Source organism: Condylura cristata, unplaced genomic scaffold, assembly GCF_000260355.1.
Source record: "Condylura cristata isolate star-nosed mole 26May11 unplaced genomic scaffold, ConCri1.0 scaffold00023, whole genome shotgun sequence".
NCBI lineage: Eukaryota > Metazoa > Chordata > Mammalia > Eulipotyphla > Talpidae > Condylura > Condylura cristata.
In genome coordinates, this window is record NW_004567124.1 from 33,550,510 (window position 1) to 33,575,521 (window position 25,012).

Below are 25,012 nucleotides of genomic sequence, written 5' to 3' on the forward strand. Positions count from 1 at the left end.
CGCCTTCTCCCCTTTGTAGGCAGCCTGACATGGTAATACTGAGAGGTGATGAGACTCCCCTCCTGCCCCTCCACACTTTCAGGGAGAGATGGCTGGCCTGCTCCCCCTCCCACTCTGCAGACCCCAAAAATGGAGCTTCGGGGACATTGATGTGAGCCCTGGTCTTTGCCCTGCCCCAGTCTCTTGCCTTCTTGAGAGAGTTGAAGTGTGGAGTGCAGAAGACCTGTCACCCAAGAGCCCGAGATACCGGGGGCTCCGCTATCCCCAGCTCCCTCCTCCCAACCCCACAGGAACCAAGGGACATCTGGCGGGTTATTTGCTAAGCATGAGCTGCTGGCTGTGCCTAGTGACCCAGCTGATGCCCGAGGCAGCAGTGGGGGCGGGGAGCCACAGAATCAGCTCCTGTCTGTAACCCTAACTTCTTGCTACTGGGTAGAGCCCTGCCCACAATGTGAGGTTCCAGCACAGCAAGGAATGGGGTGAGTTGGGCTGGGGAGCAGCAAGGTTGTGGCTGCCCTGGCCTTACTCAGCAGGAGCCATACCTGTGGTGTGTGATCAGGAGTGTAGACCTGCGGGAGCTGCTTGGGTTTGGAGCTTGCCCTCCATGAGAGTCTGCGAGCTGTGCCCTGGGACTGCCAGCACTCAGTGTGGGTGTGTGACCCTGGGGAAAGCAGCCTGCAGTAGCCCTCCTGCCGCAGCCTCAGGGGAGGGCATCTTCTCTGGGAGGGCTGGGGTGGTAACCTTTAGGGACAGAGTCCCTCTAAGGTGATCTCTCATAGGAACCAAGTTTCTAGGTCTTTCCTCATCTCTCCAGTTAGCAAAAGAAGAGGCAGGCTGGGCACAGGAAAACCTCTAAATTCCCTCAATCTGCTTTTCCCAGGGCATCCCTTAGGGAGAAAGGTCCAGCTTCAAATACTTCCAACTTGGCCCAGTGCTAATTCTAGTTTTGGGGAACTGAGTGGAGGAGGAAGGAGGGTGCAGAGTCATTGCTGGAAAAACAACTTGCCCCTGGGAAGAAGAGAAAAAATGTTTAAGCAGATTAGCTATTTCTCTTAGGTCTCTGCCATTTGAAGAGAACAGCCTACCTCCCCCCAGCCTGCAGCCCTCCCACTGGGCTGCCACCCAAACCCGCAGGGAGGCCCCTCCTCCTCCTCCACTTGTGTAAGAATCTTAGGCCTCTGTCTTCAGACAGCCGTGCAGGCCTCACAAACCGGGGTCTGTGACCAGCGCTCCGGGCCTTCATCCTATTCAAATAGCCCTTGCTCACTCCAGCCCCTCCCACCACCACCCCACCAGTTCCAGTCAGTCCCCTCTGTCCCTCAGTGAGGCTTTCTGTCCAGCCTTTTCCAATAATGTGAATCTGAGGTACATCTCTCCCTTTCAATCTCGAAATAGCATTTTATTGAATGCTCTTGCTGGGTCAAACTCACATTCAGTACCTCAATCCTTATACATTTCCACAAGTCACTGAGCCATCGCTCTCACTTTACCAAGAAACAGGCCAACCAGTGGGCCCAAGTTTCATGGTTAAAAGGCAAAGCCCAGGCTGTCCTCGGTGGCGCAGCAGGTAAAGCGCAGCACCAAGAAGCTAAAGACACTTCAGCATGAGTTCGATCCAGGCCCCCGAGGTGACCACATGGCACAGCAGACATGTCCTGACCCGCCCGCAGCTCCCCTCAGCAATGTACTTTGTCAGCTGGCCTGTTCTGCTCCCCACTCTGTCTCTGTGAATCCTCTCACCGCCCCTACACCTCTGGCCTGTACCCCACTTCTACATGCATAAATAAATCTTTTTTTTTTTTTAAAGATTTACTTATTTGTACATACAGAACTGGAGTAAAGACCAGAAGCTCAGGGGTGGCGAGAGGCTTCACCAGAGTGGGGAGCAGAACAGGCAGATCGACGAAGTACACTGCTGAGGGGAGCAGCAGGAGGGTCAGGAGAGGTCTGCCACGCCATGTGGTCACCTCCGGGACAGGCGAGAATTGAACTCATGCAAAAGTGGCTTTAGCTTCTTAGTGTTGTGCTTTAACCCGCTGCGCCACCAGGGTGGGCCAATAAATAAATCTTAAAAAAAAAAAAAAAAAAAGGCAAAGCCTGCCACTCCTGCCCTGGACTTCTAGTCCACACCGCCCCCCAATGGCCAAGCCAAGGCTTCAGAGAAGTAGGCTCCCTCCTTTCAGAAACCCAAAGAGTAAGCCTGTCTGGCAGTCTGTCCACCTGGGCACTACCGCCCTGGTCGCCAGAGATGCTCTGCGTGCTGTCCAGACAGAGACCCAGATGTGGTGGCAGAGGGAAGAGCTGCTGGAAATGAGCTCCGCCCAGGAGTCTGCACCTTCTCCAATCTGATTCCCTGCCCACTCCGGCTGGGAGGCCAGGGCACCTGTCAGGACAAGGGAGCAAGGCATGGAGCAGAGAGCATGTCACCCCTGCGTCTGTGCTCAGCCTGGCCTGGGTGCAGACAGGAGTCGGGGCTCCCGGACCTGTCCTGCCCAGTCCCACCGGTGTCACTCTCTTGGCACCCTAGAAGCTGAAGGCAGGAGATAGAGGTCTCCCCCACGCATTCCTGCTTTTCCTCTGGCCCCCGCCTGTGAACAGAGGCTACCTATCCTGTTTTTCTAGGTGAGGACAAGAAGCAGTTTCAGAAAATAATTTAATAGAGAAACAATGAATTATATACATTCTTTACACCCAGCCTCCCGAAGGTGAACAGGTATCTGGCTCCACAGAGGTACCTAGGGCAAAAGGGCTGGAAATCAACACCCTCTGATTGTTTATAAAGAAACCCCCAATAACTCCAGGCGTACATTCTGCTCCAGGGCCCGTGTGTGCGGTAAGGGGTGCTGAGGAGGTATTAGCAGCCCCACTGAGAGATGGGGCACCCAGGCCCAGACAAGGGAGGGGAGTTGGGGGGAGTGGCAGTGTTACACTAAGAACAAGGTCTCCTTGATTTTTGGGTCCCCCAAATCCTGATGGGTCAAGCAGCCCCACGCTTCTTCCTCCCAAGTCAGAACCAGTTTTTTCAGCAAGTTAGGGGGCAAATAAGGGTGTTCACTAAAGAAGGATGGAAGGGGAGGGATGAGGATTGAGGACCCCCTCCCTTGCCCCCTTGGGCCAGGACAGGAACAAGGCATGTTTCTCAAATTGGCCCCACTCATCCCAAGTACAAAGGACATTATTTTCATGCTTGAAGGATTATCTTAACATTAATGAGGGTGGGGAGTGGTCATTCTCAGGAAGATTGGGGAGTTCTATGGGGCTGGGTTGTCCCTGAGGGGTCTTGGGGCATCTCATTCCAGTGCAGAGGAGGCAAACTGCAGTCAGGTTTCCCAGGGAGGACAGCTGATTGCTGCCAGGCAGGGGCGAGAACAGAACCATGCCCCCTTCTCAGAGCAAAACCAGGGTTTTCATGGCCTCACTCGACAGGCTCCAGGCCCGGTAAACATTAAAAAAAAAAAAAAAGTCCTATTAAAGAATTATCTTTCCAGAGTCCTGGCTTGGCACCCCAACCTTGCCCGGGGCCAGGCCCAGTGATGCCAGCACATGGCGTCAGCTTTCAGGCCCTCTGGGAGGTGGAGAGCACTCTGAGGGGTGACTAGAGAGCCTAAGACGTGAGGCTGACGTGAGACCCAGGAAGACTGCTTAGCAGGGTTGCAGAGGCCACAGAATCCTAGATGTCAGCCTGGGTGAGTGCTCCCCTAACTCCAGGCGGTGTGCGCAGCCATCCTTCTGGGTCACTGGAGAGTGCAAGCTGCAGAGGAGGAGGGGAGGCTGTCTCAGCTCTTGGCAAAGAGGAAGCATCCAGGGCTGGCCCGCCCCAGCCCTCCTCAGAGAGGACCAGGCCTCAGGGCAGGACTCACAGCTACGGACAGACTCCAGCATCCCTTCTTTATCCAAGGTCTCAGCTTGCCAGCGAGAATCCCTCATCTAAAGGACATAAAGGCAGCATAAAGGGTGAGAGGCAGCCAGAGGCAGGCCCTACCAAGAGTGAAGGACAGAGGATGGACGGGCCTCCAGACGGAGACTAGAGGGAAACACACAAGAGCTACAACAGGGCTAGGAAGCCACAAGGGACAGCACCCCAGGGTCCCACCTTAATCTGCTCCTTCAGGTATTCAGCTCGAGCCATGAGGTTCTGAACCTGTCAAGGGAAGACAGGCCCGTGAGTACGTGAGCGGTGATGCTCCCCAGAACCCCTTCCCACTCAACAACTGCTCTGAGTCCTTCATCCCCTTATTCCCCCAGGAAGCCACCCAACTGCAGCAGCCCAGCAGCCTTCTGCTGTTAGGTCAAGACCCTGGCTGTCCCTGACCCGGCACCAGATACAGCACATGGGCAACCACTGAGCAAGTCTGGGGCAGAAACACCCTAAAGGAGCCTGAGGACCCCCAGAAGGGAGCAGGTAAAGGGGGAGAAAAGAAGCCCTCAGCCTGCCCACCCCTAGCAGGCACCTCAGAGTGAAGCAGCTCCCGCCTCCGGCCTGGGGGCTCCGCTGCAAAGAGAGGGCAGGGAGTGAGGGCACGGAGTGCTGGCAGTGGCCGAGGGCTTGAGGGAGTGGGATGATGAGGGGTCTCACCTGCCAGCAGCAGCAGCAGCTCCCCCAGGACATGCTGGTACAGGACCAGGGCATCCTGCTCCCCACCGGTTTCCTCCTCCTGCAGCCACATGTACAGAAGGTCACTTAGGGCCACGGCCTGCGCCTGCCTGCCCGGCCTGGACCCACCCCATGGGGCACAAACCTTGGTCGTGGCTGCCGAAGCCACTTCCAGTGCAGCCAGGAGACGTGGCTTGTCTCGGGCCATCTCTGGATGAGAAGGCAAAGGCTCAGGGTGAGAGAAGAGCTGGCTCTTGTCTATCTGGGGGGACCTCCCCAAACATACCTCCTTCCTGGGAAGGAAGCTGCTGGGGTCCCTGCAATGGGCCAGAAAGTGGGCTTACCTTTGAGCAAGTCCTGAGTGGAGGTGCCCTGTCTCAGCAGGGCCTGATTGGAAGAGGAGACGATGGCCTTGAGCTCCTCAGCCCGGGACACATACTGCCCCACCTGCACCAAGGCGAGAGGAACAGCCCCCTCACCCCATCTCCTTCACCAGCACCGACCCCAAGTTCTCCCTCTGGTGCTCAGTGACTGCCCCAAGATGGAATGGCAGGGGTCACCCAAGGTTGACCTGACGGGCCCCCTTCCCAGAAAGTTCCAGGTCTTGGAGCTAGCCCCCAGAAGCCCCAAGATCCCTCACCCATTTCCACACCCGCACGAGGGTGCTCACTCATTCACCTTTGCCCTAATTGCTTCCTTCCGCTGGGCGTCCACTTCATCTGCAGAAAACAGGGGTGTCTACAAGAAATCTGAGGAGAGGGGCCTCTGCCCCACATTAAACCCTCTGGGATTCTCGGGAAGGCACGAAGCCCCAGATTTCTCGCCCATAAATTCTGCATGGGGAGTGTCTTCTGGAATCCAGCCACTGCTGACCCACCCCTGCTGCACCCAGGGCTCTGGGCAGGGCTGGCACTCACAGTGCAGGGCGGGCACAAAAAAGTCCAGGGCCTTGCAGTAGAGAGACAAGGCAGCCGCAGCATCGCCTTCCTGATCCTTCTTCACTGCCTGTACCACCAAGGCGGTCTGGGGACAGGCAGACAGGAGTCAAGCCCACCCCCACGAGGGGGTCAAGCAGGCTCCCTAAACCCCTTCTCTGCCTCCTGCTGGAGGAGATGAGACTACCCTCGCCTGCCACCCGCTGGCGTGCTCACAGCTTGTGCCAGGCTGTCCCCACTGGGCATGTGCTCCAGGTCCACCCAGGGGTGGGCAAAGAAGTCCTGGAAGGAGATGCGACGGCTGGGGTCTCGCTCCAGGAGCCGCTTCAGCAGGTCTCGGCAATCTCTAGAGAGCAGGGGCTGCAGCGGGAGCTGCAGGTGGGGGACGGCAGGACTCAGATGGCTGCGGGCCCTAGATCCTCAGCCCCCAGCTAGAGGCCTGTCAGGACCACCCTGTTCGGGGATGCCCCAGAACTGGGGCACAAGTGGGGACCCTGAGACCCAGAAGGAAAAGTGATGGGTCCAGGTGATGGGGCAGTGGCGAGCCAAACTTCCCGCAGGCTGCTGGGCACACCCTCCTGGGACCTCAGAACTTTGCCCATGGCCCCGCTCCACCTGGGATGGAGCTCCGAGAAGGCTGGGCAGGGCTGCTCTGGCTCTCTCCCTGGGGGCTGGCTGGGAGGTCTGTGTACACTATCCTGGGGAAAGGCCCTTTGTCCCTGCCGTGGCTGATATGGGCCCCTGACTGGAGTCAGACTGCCAATCGGAGGCGCGCCCCGCGCCACAAGAGGGGACTACAGCCCACGGTTGCATCTGTGCAGGCAGAAGGACCCCGACTCCCTCTATCCTGCAATGACTGCCAAGGCGCTGCTAGACAAGACTCACCTCAATAACCCGGTTGCTCCGGATCTTCTCTTCCAGCTCTGAGAATGACCTGGAGGCAAAGGGGGGCTGCCCGAAGAGGGCTTCTGTGGAAGGGAGGCAGAGGGCAGGCTGGAAGGGGGCAGGGGCCAGCCTGGCCTGGCCCACTCCTAGGGAGGGTGCCCCTCGGAGCAGGGGCTTTGGGCCAGCAGTCGTGCTCAGGAATGGCCCGGGGAGGCCCCGCCTGAGGACGCACAGACCAGGCCTGGGCGGGGGCAGGGGAGGCGTCCTCACCGTACAGGATGACGCCCACAGACCAGAGGTCCACACGGGCATCGTACTGCCGCTGACACACCATCTCAGGGGCCATGTAAAGGGGCGAGCCCCGGAGCACATGCTTCTCATCCCGCGGGGACATGTGCTGTGCGAAACCAAAGTCTGTGGGCGAGAGGGGCAGTGGGCAGCAGGGCTCAAAATCCAGCTGCTTCCACTCCTGGGCTGCAGAGCAGGCTCCTCTGCACCTTTTAAATGCATCAGGGGTAAAGCGACTTCTACTCTGCTTGTGCTGTTTCTCTCTAGCAGCCTAGCAAGAGAGTACCCCATCTCCCCCAGGGAGCATGAGTCCTACACACCCTGCGGTGCCCCATCAGACACCTTTCCCCAGGACGCCCACAGGGCTGTGAGGATAAGGGCCCACTAGGGGTTAGAACCACCATCACTGTCTCACCAAGCTCAGGCTGTACCTAGTCTCTGAGCACACCCCAGCCTCAAGTCCCATCTTGTCCATGTTCGCTCAGAAGCCCAAGAACCTGCCCCTGGCCGCACACCGCCACAGGCTGAGTCATCATCTCATCCCAATTCTGGTGACAGACCAAGTCCTGACCCTGGTCACACTGTACCCTCACCCCATCCATTGTACTGCTCAATCAAGTGTGAGGAGCCAGAGACAGGCCTATCTTCTGGTAATGAGAGGCCCAGTCCCCGTCTCCCAGCCCGTCAATACACGATGACTCAACTGAGGCTCCATGGGAAGCCAGCTGCCAAGTGAGCCCAGGCAGAGGGAGCACTGCACACCCACTCTCCCAACCTCACCCCTGCTGACTCAGATTCACACCTGCCAGTTTAAGGTGGGGTCTCTCCAAGGAGCTCAGCAGAATATTCTGTGGCTTCAGGTCCAGATGAGAGATGTTCCGTTCATGCAGAAACTGCAGGGCACTGGCTAGAGCGGAGACAGGTCAGGGGAGGCCATCTCCCACCTGCCTCTCACCTCCCAGCCTTTCATCTACCTCTTCAAACTGGCACCAGCCCAGTTCTGGCCCAGCTGGTCCACAGAGTGCTTTACATCCACCTTCTAGGCTCCTGCCACTTCTAAAAATTTGCCCCCCATCCTGAAAACTCTCTTTCCTGCCTTAGGCCCATTCACAAATCCCCTCTCCTCCTGGAAGCCTCTTTGGATACCCCAGCCCTTCAGGCTCTCTTGCTCTTTCCCTTGGCAAATGACTTGAATTCTACCCAATGGGCCCTGACATGTTCTTTTTTTTTTTTTTTTTTAAAGATGCATTTATTTATGCATACAGAACTGGGATACAGACTAGAGTGCTGGGGCAGTGAGAGGATTCACCAGAGACAGAGCGGGGAGCAGAACAGGCAGAGTGATGAAGTACACTGCTGAGGGGAGCAGCGGGTGAGACAGGAGAGGTCAGTAGGGCTATGTGGGTCACTTTTGGAGGGCCCTCCCTGGAATGCTGCATGAGCTTCTTTTTTTTTTTTTTTTAAGATTCATTTATTTATTTATGCACATAAGAACTGGGGCATAGACCAGAGGACTCACCAGAGAGAGAGTAGGGAGCAGAACAGGCAGAGGTACAAAATACACTGCTGAGGGTACAGCATGGGGACGAAACAGAAGAGGATCCCTGGCCGGCTGGGGATCAAACTCGATCCCCAGCCTCACGGTGCTGTCTTTAACCCCTGCACCTCCATTCATCCTTTAGCCATGGGAAAGATGGGGCCCTCAAAAGCCAGGCTTGGCATGGGAGGCAACTGCTGTGAGTGCCAGGGCTCTAAACCTGGGCCAGGGGCACAGTGGGCGGGCAGAGGTCATGGGAAGGGGTGCCAGGCTGGGGCAGAAATGCTTACCCAACTGCTGCATGAAGACGCGAGCCACCTTCTCAGGAAGAATCCTGCGTGTGTGGATGAAGCGAGACAGGTCACCCCCTGCACAGAACTCCATGATGAGGTAGATGTTGTCACTGTCCCACTGTGGTTACAAGTGGAGAGGCACCTTGAACAGTGTGTCCCTGTTCCAGGCCCCTATGGGGTGTCTCCACTACAGGCCAGTACCTGGAAGTCTTTTAGCTGTACAATGTGGGGGTGCCGAATGCCCTTAAGGATTTCAATCTCTGTCAGGAGGTTTTCCACCGATGCCTTGTTCAGGCTCTTCTTGGCCACGCACTTTATGGCTACCACCTCTCGAGTGTCCTTCTGCAGACAGATTTGAGTCTTAAGGGGGCCAGGACTCGTGCCTGACCAGAAGGGCTCAGGTCACCTTTGACCCTCTGCCCCTCACTGCGCCTACCCATTCACAGGGGCACCCAGGCATCCCAGCTCACTCTTCTAGAGCCACTTAGATAGTATTCTGGAATCCCAGCTTCCCCACCCAGGCTGGTGTTCTTTAACCCTCTGCTCCAGAACTCAAGTCACTGTATTCCAGAATGCCCCAGCAAAAGCGAGCCATTCAGTGTTCTAGAACTATCCACTCAGCTTCCTAGCACCCTGACCCACACCTCCTCCCAGCCAACCAGGGAGCTGCCCCGTTTGATCCTATTCCTCTGCCCCTGACACCGACGCTACACCGAGGTCTCCACCTGCCTCTCCAGACGGAAATAGGTGTTTGTCGGGCGTCTGCTTTTAAGATGCGGGGTGTCACCGGCTTCTCCCTCATCCATGGAAGCCTACATAGTCATGGCAAACTGGGATCTCCAGCTGCTCACTTCCCCTCGTTTCCCCAGTCGACCCCACCACCCACGGGCCGGCTCGGGGTCTGGCGGGCACTGGGGGCCAGGCCCTTAGAAGTTTTCCAACCCGATACACCGCCCCCTCAACCCCCCAGTTCCCGGCCCGCACCGGAGCGCCTGGGGGACACCCCGACCCCACCTTGGCGTAGGCTTTGTACACCGTGGCGTACGTGCCACTGCCCAGGCGCTCGGTGAGGATGAAGCCGTCCAGACGAGGGGGGCCCCAGCCGGGGCCCGCCATGCCGGTGGCCCAGACGCTTCCTGGTTCCCGGCGCCGGGTTCCGGCCGGAACGGAGCGGGAGGGCGCACCACCGTCGGGTCCCCGCAGCGCCCCCAGCGGCGCCCGCCGGAAGTGTAGCGCGGCCGGGCCGGACGTCGCAGCGCTCCCAGCAACGCCCTCCGGAAACGCAGCGGCCCCCGCCCCGCCCCGCCCCGCCCCGCCAGGTGTTCCAGGTGCTGCCACTGGGCGCCGCCCCCGCCTTCACCAGAACTGAATGACCGCAAGATCCACCAGCTCCTGCGAAGGCCCAGGTGAGGACAGTGCGGCCTCAGTAGCTGAACTGGTGTGTGAGTGGAAGGGGTTCCAAAAAGGTTCAAAGACCTTAAGTTCTAAAAATAAAATTGCAGGGCAGGGTCAAGAATGAAACCTTTGGAGGAGGACAAGTCATCTCAAGAAGGGGCCTGCGCCTAGGGGTAAGGGGCTTGGCCAGATGTAGCATTTTGACTATCCCTTCTCAGCCATTGGTGGAACCCCCTCAGCCCCGAACGGTGGCCACTCCCAATCTTCCAAGTCCAGCAGACATTAGGATCATAGTTGTCTGAAAATGTCTTGTTTTTATTTAAGCACAATATTGAGATATAACATATACATTTGTACATGGAGAAAAAATACCGAAAGTTTACAAAAGATTGGTCACTGCCTTTAATATTCCATGGCTCTGAGGATGAGAGGGGAGCAGCCTGTGGGAACCTCCAGTGGGCCCAAGTCCTGGGAGGGAGGTTTTAGCCAGCTTTTTGATAAGCCCCTCAGTCTACACACCCATGTCTACTGCCTCTGGAGGACAGGGTACAGGTTTTACCCGTGGACCATGACAGTGACACAGCCCCTGGGGGGTCCCCAAGACCAGTGGAAGACTTACTCAGGGTGTGGGAGAACCCTGGGTGATTAGTCCAGAACCCTCAGAAAGGGGTGGCTCATTAGTCTACGCAGAAGGATACAGCTCTGGACTGATTACCCCTGCCCTCCCTCAAAGTCAGGTAAGCTAGATTATTTCTGATGGGGAGCAGGGAGCACCAGGCCAGCAGGTAGACTCTGAGGCTGAGGCAAAGGACAGCTGTCTCCCAGGAGAGGAGGGAATTAAAACAAAGCGCACCAGGACAGCTAGACCCCACCTTTTAGAAGACTGCCAAAGGCTGGGTAGGACATCTTGGGGTCACTGTCCTCTATCCATCCTCATCCCCATTGCACATTCAGGAAGTCTAAAGAGGGAAGGGCTCAGGGAGGGCCCCAGAGGACATAAGGTAGATGGATGCATAAGGTAGATCAGAGGATGCAGGGGGGCCTAGAGCTCTAAGCAGGCAGAGCCTGGACTAACCAGGCCAGAAGCCTGTGAAAGTCCAGAGACTACCTGAGCTGGAGAACAGTTGCCTACCTGTCTAGACTACAGCTCATCTAAAGGGGTGTCCATAGGAGGCCACTCCAGCCTAGGCAGGAAGGGAGGACAGGACTAGAAGCCATAGTTTATGTCTGTGCAATTAGATTCAGGCCAGGCCTGCAGGGGGACAGAGTAGCACCCCAGAACCTTCGCAGAAACAAAACTCCAGCTGGGTAGGCCCAGGTCAGCTGGATCCCAATTGTATGTGTTTAAGGGTACATGTGTGGTTTCATGTGTCAGTCCCACTGCTTCTAGAGAGACAAAAAGAATCCCATCAAACCACCACCAGAGAAGGAAAGAATGATTTTTTTTTTCTTTTCTCTTATATAAAAAACAGTCCTGGTCCCTCCCTCCCTTCCACATCAGTGGAAGGGAGAGCTGGTTGCTGAGGAAGGAGCAAGAACCATGGCAAAACCCTCCCCAGGTCTGTGCTGGGCATAACCACTGCTTAAGGCACCCATGAAAAGTGCAGCTCAGAAGGCAGGTGAGAGAAAAGGCTGGGGCAGAGGGTGAAGAGTTAGAGGACTAATTCCCCTGGAAGGTTCCCCGGGCAGCAGATGAGGCAGCGCTGCGCAAGGTCCTGTTACTGAAGATGCCCTGGGAAAACTCCTCCTGGGCCTGCTGGAAGCTGGCCCCTGTCCGGCGGTACAGGGAGTGCACCTGTGGAAAGAGTCTGAGGTGAGAGGGGCCCGCCTGTGGGCACACAAGGAACTTCATCATTCCCAAAGAGGGCCCAGCACGGTGGGTACCTGAAACCCCACCCAGAGCCTTGAAAGCTTATGCTGGACCCAGAAGGCCCCACCATATTGATGAATATCCCAAGGCCAAGGCAGGGGAGAGGCACCTGCTTGCTTTGACTGCTGTCCGCCCAGTGCCTACCACTCACCCGCTTTAGGAGGAAGAGGGAGAGCACTGCACAGAGGGTGAAGAAACCAGCCACCACCATCATGATGATCGACACAGCCAAGTCTTGATGCAGTGTAGTCAGGGCTGCCATCCAACCACTAAAGAGGAAGGAAGAGGCCAGAGGCAGAGTGGGAATGGGCCCCAGGGGCACCCGTAAGATGCTGTCTTCTCCAAATGGCTGCTATGTCCTGAGCACCAGTTTTATGGGCCAGACTCCTGGCCTGTTAAGAGGCTGGGTCTAGTGAAGGCCAACACGTCCCACACTGCTCACAGCAAATTTCTGGTCCATGTGTGAGGCCTAGAAGGGAAGATGTGGCTGGCAGCAGCCCTCACATTCCTGAGTTGCTCTGCTTTGGACTTGCGGGGACAGGGAAAGCCTAGCTGCTTACTCATGAAGGTCTGCCCTCTGAGAGAGACCACGACTGGCCAATCCATTGCACCAATCTTGTTAGTCTCTGCTCCTTCCTATGGAGCCCAGAGACAGTCCTTCTGCCTCAGTTACATCATGTCAGTCACGGCACCTTCTTGAGTCCCAGTGTTCTCAATCTTCCCAATTTCAAAACATACTACCAAGTTACAGTTATCAAAACAGTGTGAAAGAGGCATAAGATAAGACATAGATTCATGGAATAGAGTTGAGTCTAGAAGTATATTCATATATCTAATGTTAACTGGCAGCTCACTGCCCACATCTTTCCTTTTTCTCTTTTCCTTAATGTATGGGGCCCACTTTGTGGTGCAAGGGAAAGTGCAGCACAATGAAGCTATCAGCAGCCACTGCAGCACGAGTTCAATCTCTGGCCAAGGAGTTGATGTGCAGCAGACCTCTCCTGACTTGCCTGTTTCTCCCCTCAGCAGTGTATTTTGGTTGATCTACCTATTCTGCTCCCCACTGTCTCTGATGAAGCCTCCCACCACACCCTCTTCGCTGCACCTTTGGCCTGTACCCCAGTTCTTGTATGCATATGTAAAAAAAGTAAGTAAATCTTTAAAACAAAACCAAAACAAAAACTTGCCATGTGCTGATGAATGGGAAAAAAGCTAATGTTAACTGATTTTTGACAAGGAGTGAAATGCGAAAAGAACAATGTTTCAACAGTAATCCTGGGACAACCAGATACCCACATGCAAAATTCCACCTCTATGTATACACCCAACAAATATTAAAAAAGTAACTCAAAATGAAACACTGTCTGAATTATAAGCTTGAAGTTTAAAACAGAGGGAATTCTTCAGATTTGGCTACAGTTTTTCTTAGATATGACCCTGAAAGCAAAGAAACAGAAGATAAACTGGGTCTCATTAAAATTAAAAACTTGTCCTAGACTGAAGGACACTATTCAGAGAGTAGAAAGACAAAACAGAGTGGAAAAAAAACACTATCCAGAATAGATAAGGAACTTGACAACGAAAACCCAATCAATAAATTAGCCAAGAACCCGAGAAGAATTTTTCTCCAAAGGAGATATTATCAACCAATAAGCACATGGAAAATGACCAACATTATTCAGGAAATGCCAAGCAAAACCACAATGAGATACCACACCTCTAAGTTGGCCATAACAAGAAAGGAAAGTAAGCGCTGGCAAAGATGTGGAGGAAATAATCACATGCAGTGCTACTGGTGATGTAAAATGGTCCAGTTGCAATGGGAAAAAACAGCTGGTGGTTCCCTGATGGAATCACCACCTGACCCAGCAATTCCACTTCTAGGGTCATACCCCAAGAACTGAAAACAAGTCCTCCAAAACTTGTAGAAGTATTCAAAGCAGCACTGTTCACAACTGCAGAAAGGTGGAAGCAACCCGGATGTCAACAACTAACAAATGTACGAATAAAATATAGCATGTCCAAACAAAGCAATATTACCCGCCACAAAAAGGAATGAAATGCTGATTCAAGCTACAACACTGGTGAACCCTGAAAACACTATGCTAAGTGAGAGAAGCCAGAGGCTAGAAGCCAGCAAATCCAGACACAGAAAGCAGTATGATGGTGGCCAGGAGCTCAGCAAAGGAAAGAACGAAAGCAGCTGCTTTAGAGTATGGATTTCCAGGCCTTCCTGGTGGCACAATGGGTTAAAGCACAGCAGTGCAAAGCTAGCTGCAACCGCTGCAGCATGAGTTCAATCCCTGGCCAGGGAGGTGACCCACATGCACGGCAGACCTCTCCTGACCGGCTCTGTGCTCCTCTCAGCAATGTACTTCATCAGTCAGCCTGTTCCACTCCCCACTCTGTCTTTGGTGAATCCTCTCACTGCCCCTACACCTCTGGCATGTACCCCAGTTCTGTATGCATAAATAAAAACTAGAGCTTTTTTTTTAAAAAAAGTACAAATTTCCTGTACAGTAATAGAAGTGTTCTGGACTAGTAAGTTATGATGAATGCACCACTCTGGGGATGGACTAAATGCTGTCAAATTGTATACTTTACAGCGATTTAAGAGGCAAATAAGTTTTATGTGTTTTTACAATCAACAACCGAAATAAATAAAAAATGCTGGTGTGAAGAGGTAAGAGGCTGGAGGTGTCCAGAGCTCATCCAGGTCGACTCAGGGAAGGCAGGGAGGAACAAAACCAAGACTAGAGATCCTGGCCTGGGCTGACACGGCAGCTATGAAACTCCACCCCTTTCTCCTCGGATCTCACTTAGGATAATGAATGATAAAATCAGGTCATGATCAAAGAGGTAGATTAGAAAGGGCAGGTCAAGAAGGAAGTGGGCTTGGGGGAAGGAACAGACCCGCCCCACGGCTCTGGACTTGTCAGTTCTACTAGGAAGAGAGTCAGACCAAAATAGTGCAGCCCTTCCAGGCAAGTGCCAGTCTGACCTTTCTGTAATGTTCCCTGTGCAATGAGGCAAAAAAGAAAACATCAGCTATCAGCTCCTTTCTGAGACAGCTGCTGAGCAGCGGATGGCGGCACCCAGGAAATGCAAGCCAGCTGGGCACTGGGAGAGAGCAGCAGCAAGAGGGCATCCTCCAGGAGAGGCTAAGGCTGTTTCAGCCATTACTCTGTATCCGGGAGAACTCACTGCTCCAAAGGCCAGGGCAGCCACAGCAGCTGCCCACACACAAGGACTGCCTAGGCCCCAGCCCCAGAAGGCCATGGAGGAGAAAAGTGGCAATGAGTAAAGGCCACGGCCCTGCCAGCCCAGGGATTCAAGCCGAGGTCATTCACAACGCCCCAGAGAGTGGCGAGCAAGGCAAGACCATGAGCTGTGATCAGCGAAGAACTGGCTACGGGTCATGAAGGCAGGTCCCTCCCTGCTGGCCCACCCGCTCCTCTCCCTGTCAAGGCAAAAAGAAGCCATCGCTGGAGCTCTCTGGGAGCTGGGGAAAGGGGCAAAAGAGGCTGAGCCCACCTCTACAGCATACTTCTGTCTGGGTAGCCCCAGGCCTTACCTGTCCCCTAAGCCAGGGATGCCGATCAACTGGATGATATAGATCCCTATTTGACAAAAAAATATAAGGAAGAACACGAAGAAGCTGAAAGAGTTGTCAGACCTGTGGAGAGAGAAGGAAATAAGTCACATGAGGGCTTACTCAGCATCCCGCACTGGGTATGACATCTCTCCTCACGAGGAGGCAGGATGGGACAGAGCTCCTGGGAATTAGCCATACTGTCCTGAGGCACAGACATATAGACACCGGCCCCCGTACTCAAAATGGGCTTGCCTTTTACTGCCTTCCAATTCAAAGGGTCAATATTGACCCTTCCTCCAATTGCTGATTGTTATAAAAAGCCTGATAGGGATGAGTGGGTGGTGGATGCACTGCAGTGGTCACATCTGACAGGATATCTCAATATTACCTCAATTAAAAATAGATAAATAGGGCCCTCCCTGGTGGCTCAGCGGGTCAAAGCACAGCACTAAGAAGCTTAAGCTGCTTCCACATGAGTTCGATCCCCGCCTGCCCCGGAGGTGACCACATGGCGAGGCAGACCTCTCCTGACCCGCCCGCTGCTCCCCTCAGCAGTGTGCTTCGTTGATCTGCCTGTTCTGCTCCCCGTTCTATCTCTGGTGAATCCTCTCACCCTCCACATCTCTGGCCTATACCCCAGGTTCTATATGAATAAATAAATCTTTAAAAAATAATAATAATAAGATAAATAAGGAAAATATTTTTAAAAAGTCCATTAGTCTATCTCCTGGAAGATTTATTTGCACTTTGTAATACATAGGCCTGGGGGGAGGAAAAGGTATTTAAGTTAGGGAAGTTAGGGTAGGGAAGGCCAGGCCAAGTTGGTGTTTCCAGCACCTCCATCTCCATGTCACTGAGGACATAAGTCAAGCAAGGGTTCAGGTCCTGCCTGCTGGGTGCTTCAGCATGAACTCTGAGGCACAAAATTCCAAAAGCCCAAGGGGTCTGTGAGGTGGCTCCATGAATGCTCACAGTACCTAGACTAGGCTGGCACTCAGAGGTGTTTAGACATTTGGGGAGGAAGTTGCATCTATGAACAGGCCAGATAAGATGTTGGGATCCCCTGTCCAACTCGACCAGAGAAGCACACCCTAGGGCGTTGGAAGGGACCTACAGAAGACCCCTCCCTCAGTCCCTGTGACTGAGATCCCACCGGGTCCACAGGCTGCATCCTCAGTGGAGATAGGAAGGCTCCTGGTGCCCATTCTAGTCTCCAATGCCGACTTCAGGCCTAGCAGTTGAGGACAGTGGCTCCTGACCCATCTGCTCTCACTATGGTGGCAATGGCAAAGGGAACTTCCCCACAGTTTCATTCTGCTCTAAGACTGGCATGGGGGCATAGGGTTATGGCCTTTAGCCTGCTCCCTGGAGGCCACCCATATTCACCCTTCACCCCAGCCCCACTCACCTAAAGGCCTTATAGATGGGTCGGTACCAACAAAGGAAGGCACAGGGGGTGAAGATCAGAAACCACAAGATCGAGAGGCCAAAATCCACTCCCCTGCTGGTGTCGACTAAGAACCAGGCCAGGCAGGCAAGCAGGTTCAGAAACAGAGTCACCGAGTGCACTGGGGATGGGGAGGGAAGAGAGAGGTGAGCTGAAGGCTCCCCAACATGGCAAACCACCCTCTGCAGAGGAAACGAGACCCATGCTGGAAGGGGGCTGGAAGCAGAAATAACAGAGGGCCTTGGCCGGTGTGTGGGCCACATTAGCCCCTAGATCCTGGAACCACAAAGCCAGTGACCAAATGACATTCCTAAGAGGTGAGGGGTGTCAGGAGATAGTGGGATGCAGACCCAAGGGTTAATCCTTGGGAGATGCCGGCTTTGTTTCAGCACCTCTGCTCGAAATGGAGCCACAGCCATCTTAGCCCGTCAATCCCAGGGGGCTGTGCGGGAAGGGACCTCTACCCAAGGAGGGCCTCCTGGTGCAGTAGACTGCAGAAACACAGAAGCTCTGCTAGTCGCCCTTCCCTGATCTGTGGTCTACGCTCGTCCTTTCTGGGAGGTTCTCTGGACAGGGAGGAGACTGCAAAAGGTCCTCTCACCAGGTCCAGAACTGAGGAAGCTGGAGGCAACAGAAAGCCTGTACACCAGAAGCAGCCAGAGCACAGATAAGACTCTCTTGCTGTGCCCCATTTCACCCTTGGGCCTGGAGGGCAGAAGCGGGACTCACACATCCAGAGATAGTAGAGCATCTTGCATATCCGCTGGTAGTCGGCAGGGATCTCTGCAGAGAAGTCCTGATAGAAGCAGGGCTTGACCGGGAACCACGAGGGCAGGGGCGGCCAGTTGTTCTCCCTCACTGTGTGGGAAGAGGCGAGAGGTGAGGCCCGGCAGCAGCACAGTGGAGTGCAGACACTGGCCAAAACAAGAGTTCCCAGGGGGCACCAGCAAATGGAACTGGGGTCCTCACAGGTGTGGAGAGGAGTGGAAAAGGGTGATGGGACACAAAGAGACACCCACAAGTCACTCTGTGATAATGGACTTCACACGCTCGGAGAAATTTAGCCAAACCGCCTGAAGTGATTATTTCTATCATCAGCTCATGAACACAAGGGGTGATCAGTGTGAGGAAGGAATCATGGGACATGGGCCCCACTCCATAAAGAAACTTTAGAGCTTGGAAGGAGTCTACATCCATTAGGTATACACCGCAAGTCCCCTGACTGACGCCCTACTCTTCCCCGGGACCATCGCTGTTCATCAAGGGGCCAGTGAAGTGCAGACGCTGGCAATCAGTGGGTCTGTGAGATCTCCTGCCCAGGCATGGATAGGCCACTGGCCTCCCTTACCGTGTAAGTTGGCCACACTGTTCTGCAGCTCCCGCTCCTTACGCTCCAGCTCGGCAGCTTTCCTGTCCAGTTCTTCCTGCTGCCGGATCAGGCTTGCCTGGGCTGCAGAGGCCACGGCCTGGAGGGAGGAGGAGACGTGGGGAGCAGCCAGACATAAGTATCAGTGAGTATCAGCCTGATCAGGAAATCAGGTGTGCTCTGCCCTACATGAGACCCACCTGGAAGTCCCAGACCCGCAGCACCTTGGGGACCTCAGACCACCACAGAGGGACCAAGGCCTACTGCTCTACGTCACCTCTGCCCCTCAGCCATTACTGGGGCTCTCCTCTCCCTTCGTCTGAGCTCAGGCTAGGGGAGCTATCCCCTAGTCTGGAGTCCAGGTAAAGTCCAATTATGACAACCTTGGGGGTAACATCCAAAGGAGAAGCCCTCACAAGAGACTAACCTGTAGCTGAAACCCAGGTCTCATCTGAAGAACCTGGAGGGTGTGTGTGGAGAGGAAGCAACGCATAGTTCCTGCAGTGCGTGGGGAGAACAGACAAGTGTCCTTGGTGCCTCAGGGATCTCCATTTAAACACCTCCTGCTCTGCCCCCAGGAACTGGCCCTGAATCTCCTGCACTGAGGTGACCACCTGCACCCTAGAACAGCCCTTTAGGTTTGGCCTTCTCTGCCCGGCCTCCACGGTGTGCAGTCCCAGCGTCAGCCCTTCTGCAGGCAGAGCAGGGGCTCTGGGGAGGCAGCTCCCGAGGCTACATGGGGTGGGGTCCACGTCAGCATTCCAGCAAGGGCCCTGTTCCTTTTGGCGTTGCCACTGGTGGGACCTGGTTCCCTAAGTCTACACTCCTTTCAGGGAGCAGCAATCAAGCCAGGATAAGACCCAGGCATATGTGAGGGTACACGTGTGTGCACACAATTACATACTCACACACTCTCCAGGAGTTCTCCAAAGAGCCAGACTGCCTTCAGTAATGTGTATTTCAGATGCTGGGAACAGAAGCAGTCCCAGAGCTGACTCTGCTATAATACACTGAGGGGTTCTGTCTCCTTTCCCCAAGTCTGTGACATCCATTGAACAGGGACCAGATGCCAACAACCCACCACCCAGCTGCACCAGAGAGGCAGCCTGCCTTCAACATGCCTCACCTCCTCAGGGAGCCAGGGCCAGGACAGAAGAACTTCCAGGGCAGGGCAGCACACTAAGTGGAGCTACCTGGCACCCCTAGAGGCCGAAGCCTCGTGTGGGCAGGGTCCAGGTGGCACGTCCTCACTCATGCTCACCTACGTTTTGCCTACCTTCGGAAGCTTTCGCATGTAGCTGTCTCTGAGAATACTATCTCCTCCTAGTAGCATCTGCCTCTCTGAGAGCTTGCTCACTGCCAGGAATCTGGTAGGCAGGAACTTGCTGGCCTGCCTAAGCAGGAGCTGCAACATACAACTCCATTGTGGTCACACCCTCAGCCAGCAGGAGGGGGTGAAGGCTGAGGTGAGGGAAAGGTGTGCAGGGCACTACGCAAACAAGAACCCAGTGTTTGGTGAAGGGATAGCGAAAATAAGGAGGGACGGAGGGAGTAAATGAGAGAGGGCAGAGGAGAGGAAAGAGTCTGAGCCCTGAGTAAAAGAGGCCTCAGGAGGACACGGAATGGCACGCCAGGGGCAAATGTTCTCTGTGAAGACCCCAAGGGCCCCAGCCTGGTGAGGAAAGTTTATTTTTTGGTGGTGGTTGTGGGAGGGGAGAGGGAGGACCTAGGTTGGCAGAGCAGACCCTCTGCTGGTAAGGGATCAAGAGGGCCCTGGCAGGAGAGTCAGGGGTGACGGTCCTCTGCCCACCCCCCTACTCTCAGGATTCCGCTGCTGGTGTGGGTATTTCCCTTTCTGGAATGAAAAGCCAAAGGATTCTTTGTCAACGGTACCTGGGGGGTTGGCTGGGTTGGTTCCACTGAGGGCTGGAGAACAGCTGGCTGTGAGGGCCCAGGGAGCTGCGTGACAGGAACCGTCGTCGCTGCATTTGTCTGAGGGGGACAGATCAAAGGCGGGAAGTGAGAGGCTCCACTATTTGGCTATGTGGGGGCAAAGACCCAGCAGGGTGAACAACGTGCCCTTCCCTGGCTCTCCCTCTGTAGCTTCTTAGGCTCTGGGCAAGATGGCGCCGCTGGCCTGGCTGGACCCAGAGCTCTCGGCTACTGTCCTGCCCTCTTCAAGAGGAGCCCAGATCATGGCTCCCAGAAGAGGTTCAGTGACTTCCTCATCTTCCCCCCACCCTGAGTTTGGGTTAGGACTGTCCCTGTGAGGGACAGCTTCAGGTCTCTGTGCCCTAGAGACCCCAGCAACACCCAGAGGCCCAGGACTCAGAAAGAGGGCATGTTCACCAACCTCTGAGAAAGGGTTGAATTCAGCCAGGCCACCTTGTGGGGCATTGGTCAGCTGGGTCACAGAGGGATCCTAAGGAAAAAGAGTGTTAGACAGGAGAAAAGCAAACCTTGGTAAGGGCCATGGCCATCCCTCAGCCCCTCCCGGGACCAACAATGGCAGGGGCAGAGGCTGCTATGGCCCTTTCCAGCACTCCGGAAATCCTCTCCTGAAAGTTCCTGTGCCTGCCCGGAGCTGCAATCTCTTCTCCTTTTCTGGAAAGGGAGTCTTCAGCCTGGATGACTTCCCTAAGCAAGCTTCACACTCAGGACACATGTTCTTGTTAGTACCCTTTAGAGATTCACAACAGTTCATTATATTTACCTCCAGGGAGTGGGTTTTTTGGGAGGAAAGGGTGTTTGGGAGACAGTGATTTGGGGTATTGTGGATGGCAACTTACTTTTCACTTCAGAACTTTACTGTTACATTTATTATTTTACAAAAAGCATTCGTTCCTCTTTTTCTAAAGGACAATTTATAGTTCTGGAAAACAATAATATGCCAGTGGCCCCCAGGCTAACTTTATTAAATCAGGTACACTTGCTAGGAATAGAGATGTGAGAAGCTCAGATGAAAAGCCAGAGAAATGTTTTGGGCTTTTTTTTTTCTGGATTCTTTTTAAAAAATGTTTTCAGACCACAGTCTTTTCCAGAGTTTTCTGGCCAGCCCTTCCAGCCCAGGGTTTGTGTGGCTCCCTGACATCCTCTTCATCTGTCACCCCCCCCAGGGCTGGGCATCAGTCCCTGTTCTCCTGTTCCCCTGCCCTCCATAACAGATAGTATGGAGCTCCCTGCCTGGGCTCTGGGAAAAACATCAGGAGGAGTGAGTGCGCGGAAGACGTGGCCTTACCACCCCTGGTACCCAACGCCTCACTGAACCCCCCTCAAGCCAGCCCACCCACCACTGTGTGGCTGCTTCTGTCCTTCTGGCCCAGCCTTGCCTCTGCCAGGAAGCCTCCACAGAATGGATTCTTCAACACAATGGTAACACCAGACTGACCCTCAGAGAACAAACCCCTCAGTTTTTAGATGTGGAAACAGACGCTGGCCATCGGACAGTACTAGTACTGGATCTCAAAATGGGAGTTGGCTCCCTATTCTGAACATTTATAGAGTTGACAGTCAGTCCTGAATGTGTTTTCTTTTTCACACATACTCATACTCATCTTCCCACTTGAGCCCCTGTTTCTGGAGGGGATGATGGTGCCTTCCCCAGGCACACAGTCCCAACGCATGCTGTCTGGATGGGCCTTGTCATCTGCACCCCCTCCCAACTGTACCCATCGAAGGGGGCAATGACGCCTCCAGATACCACACTGGCCTGTGGCTGCTGTGACTTGGACAAAGTGACAAGATAGGATTCAGGAGATTTGAGCTAAAGGAACTGATCATGAGAGGTTATTTGTTGGTTGAACAACTAGCAGATTTCTACTAAAATTACTGGGCTTGCAAGGAAGTTTTAAGATTTAGTATCGCTTCCCCTTTCCAGCATGAAGCCACAGCAGAGTGAGCTGAAGTCACTGAAATCAGATCCAAGGAACTGTATCTGGGACCAGGGGGCAGAGCTGGCTCACCTGAGTCTGATTACCTATATGCCAGGGGCTGGAGCTGGCCCTGGCAGCAGTGTTAGGTACAGGCATCTGCACCAGGATGAATGCAACCTCCAGACCCAAGAAGAGGTGCCACTTCCTTTACCAGTGTCAGCCAGAAGGATTCTGGGAGGGAAGGAGGGAGTGGGCCTGGCCCTCTTGTCCACACTGACCCCTCCCAGTTTTTCTACCATCTTAAAACTTTTGGCCCTGAGCCCCTTACTATAAACAAACCCTGTGTCCACTAGCGGGCTGAAAGCTCTGCCACCAGGTATTTCTGTGTCTAGCTCACTCTGAGCCCCCAACACTTGAAGGGCCTGACGCAGAGCAGAAGCCCAGGTAATGGGTGAAAATACTTGCTGCAAGCTGTAGGCTCTCCAGCACTTTCTCTAGTTGGCACACTGCCCAAATGTGAGGGCAGAGAAACGTGGAGGGCACTGCATCGCAGCAACAGCCCAGCGCCCAGCAGCGCCTGGCTTGAGAAGAGGCGCTTCCATCTGACAATATGTGGGCTCTTTCTGGAAGATGTAGGGAGCTTCAGGAGTAGTTGGGGGGTCCTCCCTGATGGTGCAATGGGTTGAAGCACAGTACTATGAAGTTATTGGTGTGGCAAATCTCCCCTGTCTCAACAGCTGCTTCCCTTAGCAATGTACTTCACTAGATCCACCTGTTCTGCTCCCTACTCTCTCAGATGAATCCTGCCCCACCCCCTACACCTCTGGCCTGTACCCCAGCTCTTGTATGCATAATATAAAAAAAAAAAAGAGTAGTTGGGGCCCAGGGAAGGAAGAAGTGGGGAGAAAGGGGAGCTTGGGGAAGGATGCTGACATTTACTTCTATTGTGTTCTATTGTGTGCCAATAACAACCATATTGTCATGAAATTCTAATCACTCCAGAACTGGCCAAGTCACACTTTCAGAAAAGGAGATTTTACCAGCCTTTCAACCTGGTTCCTGGAGAATGAAGCATCATTACCTAAGGCACCCACTGTCCTCAGTGACTTTGCTCCTGTGACTCTAGGTTACACTCTATCCTTTCACTCCAGCCAGTTGCTGCTCTGTGGCTCAGGTGAGGCACTAGCTGAGAAAGGCTACCACACACCTCTACCTTCAACCTCATGCCGAGTCGGTGGGGAAGAAAGAGAGTTTGCAGCCAGAGAAAGGCGCAGCTCAGAGAGAGAAGGTAGTTCATCCAGGGTCTTGGGAGTAGCAGAGCCCGACCCTGAATCCAAGTCAATCTAATGAGTAAGCCAGAGAGGGGGGCAGGGTGGCTCAGGGGTCCGGGTCGGCAGTGTACGCCAAAGCATGGGCAGTGCCTGACAAGTGGAAAGTGTTCAATCTGTGTGTGGCTGAATGGGGGAACCCCGCTCTAAAGGCACCTCGACAAGGATGTCACGAGTGGTCAAGTGACAGCTTCTTTCTTTATTCACTGACTTCAGAGAGCTGGTTCTTGAGGTACAGCTTCAGTGAGACAGAAGCAGCCTTGCAAATGAGGCGCACGCTGACAGCCTTACATAAGGACCCCAGCTTTCACTCTGAGACACAAGCAAGCCAACAGCCATAACCTTTTCACTGAGGGAGCACCAAGTGGCTTGAAAGTGGGTCAAGCAATTATTTTAACGGCTGGTGAGAGCTTAGTTTCACCAAAGAAGAAGTAACCTAAAACGCCCTCAGTGCCCAGAGGAGTCAGACTGACTAAGGCCTTTTACTGAATGTATAAAAAAAACCTGCCTGAGTTCAGTGTGGCCCATTCCCAAACAGTGACACACAGTGTGAGAGACGCACCAAGACTAACAGGCACAGCTCCTGCCCTTCTGGAGGCCAGTCTGGGAGCTGAGCTGAGAGCACAGGGCAGAAGAGCCCAAGGTGGAGCACAGCCAGGAGGGGTCCCCTTCCCCCCCAGAGCCTGAAGGAAGGTGAGGTCCCCGAGGGGAGGGGCCAACAGAGCCAAGCCCAGGCAGAAAGGCCCACCCCAGCTGGGCAAGGGGCACTTCGGGGGGCCCTGAGAAGCAGGCGGAGTTCCAGCAGGCTGCAGCTCTGCTGGAAAGACCTGAAAAAACATACTTGTCTTTACTGGTTTGGTGACCTCTTCATGCTCGGCATGGTCCTCCTGTGACTTTTCCTTGCTTTCCCATCCCACACTCCATCCAAGCTCCTACTGTGGAGTTTATTTCAGCTTCCAAATAAACACATTAAATAAATACTTCAGAGACTACATACGTAGCCCTTCTCTCTGAGAAGCAGAAGAGTCACTAATGTTTTAGCACTTTGGTGAATCCTACTTGCTTTAGAAATGGGACTGGATGCAACAGAACAAGGAAAGACCTTCACCCCAGACTGGCCAGCTGGGTCCCAGATACATCAAGGGCCACAGATAATCGTGGAGCTCTTTCACCTAGAAGCTGAGACACCATCCTAAGGAGTAAGGTAGAAACACGAAACACACAAACATCTCTGTCTGCAAAGATCTCCGCTACAGCGGTACTGACAACAGGAGAAAAAAGCAGACTTACTAATGACAGAAGATAAGTACATATTTGGTATGCACATGGCCTCTCAATGGCCTAAATGGCCATTAAAAATCACAGCTCTGAATACAAGGCAGTAAAAAAAAAAAGGGGGGGGACATGCACTTGGTCATATGAATACCAAAGGACCATTTTGTCAAAAGTTCTCGTACAAAAAGAGGCTGGCTGGAAAACATTAAAATAACAAAGGTTGCAAAAGCCTGCCAAAAGCTGGATGATTTGTTTTCTGTTTTCCAAAAGATGCAATAATGTGACTATGTTCATTTTAATTTAAAATTAAAATACACACACACACACACACA

The 25,012-nt window shown here is 53.9% G+C and overlaps 2 protein-coding genes across 3 annotated transcripts in view; both read right to left on the minus strand.

Annotated features, from left to right (window-relative positions):
- Nucleotides 1-2,639: 2,639 nt before the first annotated feature.
- On the minus strand, nt 2,640-9,743 carry ULK3 (unc-51 like kinase 3). Of its 2 annotated transcripts, none has more exons than XM_004687984.2 (16): nt 9,547-9,743; nt 8,734-8,874; nt 8,530-8,650; nt 7,505-7,609; nt 6,685-6,828; nt 6,415-6,497; nt 5,746-5,901; nt 5,512-5,617; nt 5,273-5,313; nt 4,939-5,041; nt 4,740-4,804; nt 4,577-4,655; nt 4,452-4,492; nt 4,094-4,141; nt 3,861-3,927; nt 2,640-3,751 (listed from the first exon to the last, which is right to left on the minus strand). In XM_004687984.2, exons 1-16 carry the CDS (start codon nt 9,646-9,648, stop codon nt 3,735-3,737), a joined length of 1,419 nt encoding a protein of 472 aa, XP_004688041.1. In that variant the 5' UTR covers nt 9,649-9,743; the 3' UTR covers nt 2,640-3,734. The 2 variants fall into 2 exon arrangements, with proteins under 2 accessions (XP_004688041.1, XP_012584214.1); XM_012728760.1 differs by lacking the exon at nt 9,547-9,743 and adding an exon at nt 9,258-9,515.
- Nucleotides 9,744-10,215: 472 nt separating this feature from the next.
- Nucleotides 10,216-25,012, minus strand: part of SCAMP2 (secretory carrier membrane protein 2) — a 22,862-nt gene continuing 8,065 nt past the window's right edge. Inside the window, exons 2-9 of the mRNA XM_004687985.2 lie at nt 20,559-20,627; nt 20,099-20,197; nt 18,188-18,305; nt 17,569-17,697; nt 16,801-16,960; nt 15,372-15,473; nt 11,949-12,066; nt 10,216-11,722 (exon numbers count right to left, since the gene is read on the minus strand). Coding sequence (XP_004688042.1) covers nt 11,588-11,722; nt 11,949-12,066; nt 15,372-15,473; nt 16,801-16,960; nt 17,569-17,697; nt 18,188-18,305; nt 20,099-20,197; nt 20,559-20,627 — 930 coding nt within the window. The 3' untranslated portion in view covers nt 10,216-11,587. The remainder of the gene's footprint in view (nt 11,723-11,948; nt 12,067-15,371; nt 15,474-16,800; nt 16,961-17,568; nt 17,698-18,187; nt 18,306-20,098; nt 20,198-20,558; nt 20,628-25,012) is intronic.

Excerpts from the sequence above, each read along its gene's own strand:
- ULK3 (XM_004687984.2), bottom strand. The coding sequence starts at position 9,648 with ATGGCGGGCCCCGGCTGGGGCCCCCCTCGTCTGGACGGCTTCATCCTC. Across the intron at positions 6,498-6,684 it reads TGTGGGCGTCATCCTGTACG|AAGCCCTCTTCGGGCAGCCC; the intron begins GTGAGGACGCCT and ends TCCCTTCCACAG. Across the intron at positions 4,142-4,451 it reads GGGAGCTGCTTCACTCTGAG|GTTCAGAACCTCATGGCTCG; the intron begins GTGCCTGCTAGG and ends TTCCCTTGACAG.